This window comes from Capra hircus, chromosome 21 (assembly GCF_001704415.2).
Source record: "Capra hircus breed San Clemente chromosome 21, ASM170441v1, whole genome shotgun sequence".
NCBI lineage: Eukaryota > Metazoa > Chordata > Mammalia > Artiodactyla > Bovidae > Capra > Capra hircus.
In genome coordinates this window covers 20586588-20597054 of record NC_030828.1, presented here as the reverse complement: position 1 = coordinate 20597054, position 10467 = coordinate 20586588, and the positions used below count along the sequence as shown (strand labels likewise).

The window sequence follows — 10467 nt, the reverse complement described above, 5'->3', positions numbered from 1 at the left end:
CACCCAGCCGCCTCAGGGGCCGTTCTCTTCTTCCTATTCTTGCTCTCTGGAAACGCACACTATCAGAGCTGATCCTATGCGCTCTCTGAGCCTCGATTTCCCCTTTGTGCGTGTAAGGAGGAGGGGTCTCCCACTAGTAACAAGGACGAGGGAGAGAAAAGAGAAGAGAGTGGCTCTCTCCCTCATCCCACCCCCACCTTCGGGCTAAGGCTCCAGCCCGGTCCTGCCGGAAGCCCACTTCCCACCAAGCAGGGTCCTGCGGGCAGGAATGGGGCTCGGCCCCTTTAAATCCCGAGCGGGAACGCCCGGGGCCGGGCCGCGCAGTCCCTGCTCGGCAGCCGGGAATTGCCGGCCTCGGCGCGTCCTCCGGAAGCTTCCTCTCGCGCTGCCCCCAGCCCCGCGTGCCCGCTCGGTTTGCCAGCCCTCTAGGGCGCCGCGGCCGTGGAGAGGATGAGCCGCATCTACCACGACAGCGCCCTCCGCAACAAGGCGGTGCGGAGCGCGCGGCTGCCGGGGGCCTGGGACCCTGCCGCTCACCAGCGGTAGGCTCCGCCCGCGTCTCTCCACCGCCTCCCCGCCCGGCCTCCGTCGGCTCGCGAGCATCTGCTTTGAATCCAGGCTCCCTGATTGCGCGCGGGGGTTGGGGTGGGGGTGGCGCCACCGGGATGGGGTGCGGGTGGGAGGAAAGGCGGGGCTCGCCGAAGACCTCCGGGGCCTCGGGATCGTCTCTCACAGTGTTCGCCTCGGAGCGCACCCCACAGAGACCGATCGGCGTGAAGCTCACAGACGGTCGGTCTCGACTCCTAAACGGGTCTCAAAAGGCGGTGCTTACTCACCTCCACCTTTGTCTCTACCCCGCCCCGGTGACTCCGCGCGCCGCCACTTGCCCTTGCCTTGTCTTCAGGCCTTTGCACAGCTCCGGAAGGACAGTGTTCTGCAGGGACGGGGATAGCGGGTGGGAGTCGGCCTGGAAGGGTTAGGGGAGCGCAAGGCCTGCCCGGTGGCCTGTTGGATCGGGAGGGCCCAGCCCTGCCATAATGGACCCGGAGGTTATGAGAACAAATGGACCATTCCATTTGCAATGACAAAACCTTAAGAAAGGAGTCTGAGCAAACTCCGGGAGACGGTGAAGGACAGGGAAGCCTGGCGCGCTGCAGTCCATGGGGTCGCCAAAGGTCGGACACGACTTTAGCTACTGAACAACCAACCACCACCGAAGAATGAAGGGCTTAACGGGGGTGGGTAGGGACAGGTAAGGTCCAGGGAGGTTTCATTTCATTCCCATCCCTTCAGTTGCCCCCACCCCTCTTCCATTTCCATAGTTCCGAAGGCGGAAGTCGCTAGGTTCTGCTTTTATGAAAACTGGAATTGGGAAGGGAGGGTCCAGTTCCTCTCAATGAGGGACCCTGTGACCTTGGGCTTCTCAGGAAACTTCTGAGTCTGGGTTTCTCCATTCTAAAAATGGATAAGAATGAGAACAGAAATATGAAAGTGCTTTAAAACAGGTGAAAAGAGGAGATACTTGATAGCAGCTTAGACCTTAGAACCCCACCCCCAAATTTGGTTACGTAGAAAAGTAAAGTTCTTTATGTTTTGTAAACGCTTAATAGTTTACAAAGCACCTTTGGGTAGGTAGTCGTATGTCTCCCTCATAGAAGCAAGTGAGGTGGTTGTTCCTCTCATTTGGCGGATGTGAAGACTGAGGCTCTGGTCACAGTAACGCCCTGCAGGTGGGGCCACTGCACTTGTGGTTCTTTCCTGAGGACGACAGAGCCAGTGACGCCCTCATTCTCTCTCTCCCTCAGGGGAGATGGCATCCTGCTGGAGGGAGAATTACTCGACGTATCCCGGCACAGCATCTCGGATGCCCACGGCAGGAAGGTGAGGATGTTTCCCGGGGGCCCCCTCAGGGCACTGGCTTCAGGGTTCCCACCCACCAGGGTATCTCCCTCTGCTTGACTCTGCCAGTGCCAAGACTTGGGGTCCAGCTCTTTCCTTGTGAGGCTCACAGGGCAGGTAGAGGGTTGGCTGGGAGATTGGCAACCAAAAGGGGCCACGGATGGAAGGGATCAGTAGGGCTGTGTTGGGTGGCAGACAGACCAGGGTGGGGGGTGGGGACTGGGTTCTTGATGAGAAGACAGACCAGGCCCTAAACCAAGGGGTGTGTTTGGGGCCAGGACTGGGAGGGCTGAGAGCAGAAGAGGGTGAAGTCAGTGGTTCAGGACTCAAGCTGTGGGTTCTGAGTGGGCTGGAAGGCCCTCTGAAGAGGTCCTGTCTCCCGATGGAACAGAGCTAGAATGCCGGGAACTTCTCTGGGTAGGCAGGATGAGTGGCTCTGGGCGAGGGCCTGGCCCCGCTCCTCTGGTCTGGTGGTTCCCACTGCTTCTGGACCTGATGAACAAGGTCAGAGCAAAGTTACCTGCCTATATGGGTGTGAGGTCAACAGTGACCTTTCCCTTTGGGGTACCAGCTGTGTGGCTGGGAAATCATGTGTACCTTGAGTTGTTTGGTGTTGAATTACTTTAAATGTACTATTGGAGTCTGCTTTCAGAAGGAGCCCTGAAGCAACTCCATCTGCAGAGTAGTGAATATCTTAGCAGGGCTTTCGCATTCTTTTTTTTTTTTTTTTTTTTGTCCACGTATAGCTCATTTTGCGGGGATCTTAGTTCCCCGACCAGGGATCAAACCCAGGTTCACTGCAGTGGAAGGACGGAGTCCTAACCACTGTACCTTCAGGGAATTCCCTTGCTCATCTTTTAATATCCCTGTGTGGCTGAGTGTTTTGGAATGCTGGATTTTTATAAAGGAGGTCACCAGTGTGGACCTGGACATTCGCGTGTGCATGAGTGTGGAACCCTGAGGTGGGAGGAGGGTTGCTGTGTGTTCTGGGCCTTTGTTTCCAGCTTGAATGTGAAGTCTACCTTGCGGATACCACCTGAGGCTTCAGCTCCCATGTCCATGCCCTTCTCTTCTTGTCCTCTCAGCCTCCTCGTGTCACACCCTTTATCGCCCCCCATCTCAGACGTCCATGGACACACCTGGCTGGCATTCACCATCCCCTACTAGCAAGGGTTTCTTTCCTGAGCATGAGTTCTGAAAAGCTTTTTGAAAGAAAAGCTATGACAAACGTAGACAGCATATTAAAAAGCAGAGACATCACTATGCCGACAAAGGTCCACATCGTCAAAGCTATGGTTTTTCCAGTAGTCGTGTATGGATGTGAGAGTTGGATCTTAAAGAAGGCTGAGTGCTGAAGAATTGATGTTTTCAAATCGTGGTGCTAGAGAAGACTCTTGAGGGTCCCTTGGACTGCAAGGAGATCAAACCAGTCAACCCTAAAGGAAATCAACCCTGAATATTCACTGGAAGGACTGATGTTCAAGCTGAAGCTGCATTACTTTGGCTACCTGATGCAAAGAGCCAACTCACTGGAAAAGACCCTGATGCTGGGAAGTACTGAGGGCAGGAGTAGAAGGGGGTGACAGGATGAGATGATTAGATAGTATCACCGACTCAATAGACATGAGTTTGAGCAAACTCTGGGAGATGGTGAATGACAGGGAAGCCTGGCATGCTGCAGTCCATGGGGTTGCAAAGAGTCAGACATAAGTTAGCAACTGAACAACAAGTTCTGAATCTGTACGCCACCTCCCCTTCCAAATAACCCCAGATGTACTGACCAACTTATCTCCTTGATCTCTAGAACTGAGCTCAGCAAGTTCCAGAGTCCTGTGGCTACTTGGAGCCAGTTTCTCACCCACACCCCTTGTGAACCTCAGCTTCCAGCTCAGCACTAGTTTCAGGCCAGGAGATGCTTTGCTTCGCCCTCCCTTCCTTAGCACGCGGGTCAGCAGAGTGAGCACCCCAGTCCGTAACCCCAGCCAGCCTGCCCAACAGAGCCCAGCAGGAACTGATGTGGGGCTGGACTGACCCAGCTGTCCTCTGCAGGCAGGGTGTTCTCCAGCCCCTCTCCAAACCTCCTCGTTCCTAATAATAATCACTATATGCCCCCAACCACCAGCCTGCAAGCCTCCAGTCTCCTCCAGCCCTCCCCCAAGTGGGTAGTGCTTGGTCCTACAGGTTTCCTACCTTGACCATGTCACACCTCCCCTTCCATGTCCCCACATGGGCCCTTAGGAACTCACCCTGTCCTTATTAAACCTTGCGCCCCCTCTCCTGCCTTCTGGCTGCACTTAGCGCCCATCCCTGCCCTGCAGCCTGCTGGTCTCCTGAAAGACATCTGTCATAGTCTAGGTGCTGTTCAGAAACCTTTCAGGATTCCCTCTGGTCTGCCATGTAAAACCCAAACTCCAGATGCCAACTCAAGGCCTGTCATATCATCCCCCACGTGCTTCCGCAGCTCAGACTCCCATGAGGCTTCCAAGGCCCCTCCACTGTTGAGACGTCCACATGGGACCTTGGCTTTTGTCTTATGTGCCTGTCCAGGCCTTTAAAATCCTTCCTACACCCTTACTCGCACAGTTGCAGGTTTCGCCACACTATGAGAACTTGCCTTCCCTGTTTGTCCCAGGTGGTGGTTTCCTCTTCTTCAGTCTCTAGTTTTTGTTTTGGATCATAGTGTTTATTTAAAATTTTCTTGATGTATAGTTGATTTACAACGTAGTCTCCTGTTTTGATTGGGACAGCTGGCAGACAGCACGTATCACACACTTCACGTTTACACGGTGCTTGCTCCTTTGTTCTCTCTTGAATCCTTACAACATGCCTGAAAGTAGACCTCACGTTGTCTCCAGGCAACAGGGGAAACTGAGGCTAAGCGGCACATGCTGCAGGACCCACGTTTGTTGGAAGGGGAACAGTGGCAGCCCTCACTCAGAACTCCATCTCGGTGCCCTTTTTGTGGCATCTCGGCAGCCACTACTCCTGCTTCGTGGTATTTGGGGTCCTTGGGTTATGGTTTCCTGTTCTTTCTGGCTCTGACCATGTGGAGGCCGTGGGGTTGGGCTCTGAGCCTGCCCTCTCATGGACGTGTGGCCATGGTTCATCATGTGTGGCCCATGCTCTACTCAACATGTGAATGAATGAATGATTATTGGGAGTTGGGGCCCTCTGGGCAGCTTGAATATCTTTTGGAGCCAAGGTGGGATTCTAGAGTAGAGAGTGAGGCTGGGGGGCTGCAGCCGGAGCACGTGGGGAGTGTGTGCGTTGTGGGGTGAAGGGAGTGAACAGCCCCTCACTCTCTCTGCTTGGCCCCAGGAGCGCTACTACGTGCTGTATATCCGGCCGAGTCGCATCCATCGCCGAAAGTTTGACCCCAAGGGAAATGAAATTGAGCCCAACTTCAGCGCCACCAGGAAGGTGAACACAGGCTTCCTCATGTCCTCTTACAGTAGGTACCCTCTGCCCTTCCTGCCCCGGGGCCGTCCTACACTGTGGCCTTCCTTTGCCTCCAGAGGTCTCTTAGGCGCCACAAAGTGTCTTCTCAGCATGATTGAAGTCCGTGTCTGGTCTGGGGGACATCTGGCTGGACTCTCCCTGCCCTCCGTTCACTCAGAGGGTCCCCAGTGCCCCACCTCAGTGCTGAGGGCCTGCTGCCTTCCCAGCGCCTCGTCTCCTGCAGTCTGGTGGAGTCATTCTCCCCATGCCCAAGCTGAGATCAGCAGATTTGGGATTTCCAGGGTAGGCAGTGAGAGGCTGTTGGAACCCTGGCTCAGCCCCTGTGCTCTGCCCAGGCCAGGATAAGCAGGCCAGTAGAGAATCTGAGGACCATCCAAATTTGCTGCTGGTTCCAGCAGACCCCATCCCAGCCAGGGGAGACCTCTGCCTGGTCCCTGGGAAGGCAGCATTGTGTGAAGGGCTTGAATCCTGCCTCTTCCGCCGACTAGCTGTGTAACCTTGGGCAAATCACTTAACCTCTCTAAGCCCTAGCTTTCTCATTTGTAAATAGAGATAGTAAAAATACTGACGCCTGCTGAGGGTTTGCTGTGTGCTGGGCCTCATGCTAAGCACTTTATGTACACTAGCTCTCTTACACCTCATGTCAGTCCCGTTGGGTAGGTACCGCGTTTCACCCTATTTGTCAGGCACAGAGAGGGTAAGTAACTTGCCTGTGGTCACACAGCATGTAAAGCAGATGTACACCAGGCAGCCTGGCTCCGGAGCCCTTACCCATAATCCTCTGCATGCACTCCTTGATGAGCAGGGGCAGGATGGGAGTGCGGGTGTGTGTGAGCAGGTACAACAGTCAGCCCTCAGCTGGCTTCTAAAGAGCCCTCCCAGAGTGCTTGCTCTTACTCTGGTAATGACCACCTCGTGCTGGTGGAAGCCCACGGGGACAGCTGGCAGAGAGCATTTACTGCACATTTCACGTTCACACTGCAGAGGTGGAAGCCAAGGGTGATTCGGACAGACTGACGCCCGAGGCGCTAAAGGGGCTGGTGAATAAGCCGGAGCTGCTTGCGCTGACAGACAGCCTCACCCCCGCTGAGACAGTGGCCTTCTGGATGCCTGAGTCAGAGATGGAAGCCATGGAGCTCGAGCTCGGGGCTGGGGTACGGCTGAAAACTCGAGGCGACGGCCCCTTCCTAGGTGAGCAGTGCAGCCCTCCCTGTGGCCTGATGTCCCTGTATGGCCTGTGGGGGGGCTCCTGCCTTCCTGAGGGCCCCCTACCCCTCCTGCTTAGGGCTCACGGAGCAGGTCAGGTCCGGCCTCCCTGCAGACATGACCCCTTGAGATTGATTTCTCAGTTCCCTGGACAAGTGGCCTGGGGGCAACAGCCTGGACGTTCTGGATCCTAGGGTGCTGCTCAATCCTCTGGTTCCTGTGGGTGGCCTCTCCTATCTGGGGTCCCCTCCAGGGGCTCCCTGAGCACACTCAGGCCTAGAGGACCCCAGCAGAAGGGCCGGGCCCCACTAGGTTTCCACCACGTGGAGAGAGGACAGACAGTGTGAGGGAATTCTGAGGGAAAGGAAGGGAGTCTGAGGGAATTGTGAACTTCTCCTTTCAGATTCATTAGCCAAACTCGAGGCTGGAACAGTGACCAAGTGTAATTTCGCTGGTGATGGGAAGACGGGAACATCCTGGACAGACAACATCATGGCCCAGAAGTCTTCGGAGGGGGCTGCAAGCGAGACTCGAGAGCAGGGGGATGGTGCAGCGGATGAGGAGTGGGTAGGTCCAGAGAGACAGCTGTGGGCCTGGCGTTGGTGTGGTTTCTCTCTTGCGGGAGTTTTGTATGGACTGGTTGCGGTTGGGTGGTAGCAGAAAGAGACAGCAACATAACTTTACTCCCAGCTTTGGTGGACTTCCTGAGTGTGAGCCTGATAAAAAGTCCCTCAAGACATGAAGGGACCTTTCTTTCTGGTGGGCCTGAACTGTGCCAATCAACAAGAGAGCCCCACAGATTTATAAAAGTAAAGGACAGGAAAAAGAGAGCGCAGAGGGGAAGCAAGGAGACTTAATGCCAGGAAGGCTCCAAACATTTCCACTTCAAGTGAATACATTAGCCGTGTTGAGCCGCTGAATGAACATTTCCCCCCACTCTGTTCTGGGCTTCCTGCCCAGAGTGGCTGGAAAATGGCTGACTTAGACCTTAATAGTTTTTTTGGCTCAAAGGTCAGCCCCCTAGTTGATCCTCAACCAATTCACAGTTGATTTGGTTTTTTGAGCTGTATTTCACCCTAAGATTTGAATTGGTGTCAAAAGACTCCCAAATTGAACGTTTAAAACCAAGTCTCAAAAAAACGGGCTGTCTATCTAGCTGATGAAGTGAAGACATTAGCCAGAGAAAACAGGGGCAGATAGAGGAAATGGATTCCCTTTTGTCTTAATAAAGTGAGTCTTGGACTATAAAACAATGGGAATTGCCAGGCTGGCTCCCTGGGCCAATGCTAATGAGATGAGGCCAAGGGAGGCAGCCGAGGGCCCCACTTGAGCGAACCCTTGTTTGATGACAACAGAAGACGTTTATGAAATACACTCTGTTCTCTCTCTTTACCTCTAGGACGACTGAGGTCAGGGAGAGATGGGGTACCTCCCGGACCCACCGGCACCATTGAGCATTTCTTCCATCAGCTTTCACTCTGGAGCTCAGGGGAGCAGGTCCACCCAGCCTTACCTGGTTTTTCCCTACGGCCACCATGGAATATACTCTTCAAACAAGCTCTGCTAAAATCAAATCAAAGACCCCGATGTTAGCCGTGGGGCGCCAGGCTGTGGCTCATGGAGGGTCACTCCCTGGCTGTGAGTCTAGCCTTCCCCAGACATTTTCATGGGGGCCCTTGCCCTGAGCGGCAGCCTTGTTTGTGGAGGCAGGCAGGGGGCCAGCCCCCCTGGGGCAGTCAGAAGATCTGGACTTGCTGCAGAACTGGGGGCAATCCCTCATCTGTACGCAGAGTGGCTCCGAGGAGAAGTTAGCCTCCTTCTGTCCTATTTCCTGCTTTCCTCCTGCAGCTGCCCTCCTCTCCAGTACTCTGTGTTAGGGGCCTCTGCCCTCCTGCTCAAGCCTCCTCTTCCCTCGTGCCCTTCTCGGCCCCCAGAACTGCCAGTTCTTTTTCTTCCTCTGGTTCTCTGCTACCTGGGGGGTTCCTGTCTCCTGACCTCCCTTGGCTGTTTTCCTGGGGATGCTGTTTTTACGGAGGCTAAGCTCGTTCATAGGCATGGCTAGCTCATCTTCTCTCTGATTCCCTCTGCCAGGCCACATGCCACATTTTGGATAACACCTTTCTTTCTTGTTTTGTACCTTGAGAATTTTTTATGAATGAGTAAAATTTCAGGAAAGGATTCCTCTACACTGACTCTTTTATTATTAAGTATAAACTGAGCTGCTGCTGCTAAGTCGCTTCAGTCATGTCCGACTCTATGCGACCCCATAGATGGCAGCCCACCAGGCTCCCCCGTCCCTGGGATTCTCCAGGCAAGAACACTGGAGTGGGTTGCCATGTCCTACTCCGATGCATGAAATTGAAAAGTGAAAGTGAAGTCGCTTAGTCGTGTCCGACTCTTAGCGACCCCATGGACTGTAGCCCCCCAGGCTCCTCCGTCCATTGCATTTTCCAGGCAAGAGTACTGGAGTGGGGTGCCACTGCCTTCTCTGATAAACTAAGCAACCTCCCTATAAGACAGCTATATCTTTTTTTTTTTTTTGGCTACACCACACAGCATGTGGGATCTTAGTGCCCCCACCAGGGATCGAACCCACATTCTCTGCATTGGGAACTCAGAGTCCACTGGACCATCAGGGAAGTCCCAAAAGCCATATGCTTTTGATCATGAACATTATCTTGTGGGGTAATATGCCCACATCCACATCAATGAAGAAATCAGGTGTTGAAATCTACATATCCTAAGAATAGGTAGGGACTTAGAATGTAGATCCTGCTTGCCTCAGGGGAAAGGGGGTGATGGTAAACTAACGAAGTCCCCTAATGGGTCAAACATAATACTAGATGCTTTCTGTAATGATAATTATAGTCACTGACTGAGGAAGGCCTCTTGGTTCTAGTACTTGTGCCAAGCACTTGCAGTGTTTTACTTGTTACAACCATCCCAAGAGGCACAGGTGATTATTATTTCCTTTTTTTTTTTTTCATATGGTTTTCATGGTTGAGGTCCCAGCATGTATTATCATGGTTCAAACTGTCATTTGCCTCCCTGTATATTTGAGCCTGGACTCAACAATATGGCTGTGAGGCTTGGGATTAACACTTCACTTAGACTGACTGAAGTTACAGGTGGCTGGAGCGCTCCTGAGTCTCTTCTGATCTTGCTGCCCTTGTCTCAGTTCACATCTCGTTCTCATTCCAGCTACTATAGAAGCCGCTTTCCCTAGTGTCCTGTGCCTGAATGGGACTGGCTCACCTTGAGCATGCTGGGACCTCAAGCATGTGGTGGCCAAGGAGGGCTTAAACAGGAGGAGGACTGGGGACACTGACTTGGGGAGAGGCACCCGGGGGAGCATCCTGCTGCCCAAAGGGTAGGGCAAGCTCTTGTGGGCAGGCCACCATCCTAAATAAGCAGGCATGGTGTGTCAATCGGGGAAGCCCGGGGCAACAGCTAGGTTCAGGGTCTCAGCAGGTTGGGGACGGGCTCCTGGAAGGAAAAGGCCATCATGGCTGGAGCTCAGAGAGTGATGGGAGTGGAACTGCATTGGAGGAGAGGCTGGAGGTCAGGCATGGCATCTTCAGCATGTTAAGTGTTGATGTTTTAGGACATTATTCTTAATATCTTGGAAGCCAGTGATCCCAGGGAGAGTAATATGATCTGATTTGTATATTTCAAAGATTGCTTGACTGCAGAGAAACTGAAGGCAATGAGCCCAGATAGGAGACTGCTGCTGTGGGCGGGGGGAGAGCCTAGAGTGATCTGGTCTATAGCAGCGGCAGAGGAGATGGAAAGATATTCAGGCAGGCTGGTGGAAAGGGACTTTCCAGCAAGAGAAAAGGACCTACAAAGCCATGGAGATAGGAGAGTGGCTTGACCTTGGAATATACAATTTCTGTACATGGT

At 53.6% G+C, this 10467-nt stretch overlaps 1 protein-coding gene across 2 annotated transcripts; it reads left to right on the top strand.

Moving 5' to 3' along the window:
* On the top strand, positions 322 to 8750 carry ARPIN (actin-related protein 2/3 complex inhibitor). 2 transcript variants are annotated; one of them, XM_018066191.1, is made up of 6 exons: positions 322 to 542; positions 1806 to 1881; positions 5218 to 5350; positions 6343 to 6549; positions 6968 to 7131; positions 7964 to 8742. In XM_018066191.1, exons 1-6 carry the CDS (start codon positions 451 to 453, stop codon positions 7970 to 7972), a joined length of 681 nt encoding a protein of 226 aa, XP_017921680.1. In that variant the 5' UTR covers positions 322 to 450; the 3' UTR covers positions 7973 to 8742. The 2 variants fall into 2 exon arrangements, with proteins under 2 accessions (XP_017921680.1, XP_017921681.1); XM_018066192.1 differs by lacking the exon at positions 322 to 542 and adding an exon at positions 694 to 789 and having other exon boundaries at positions 7964 to 8750.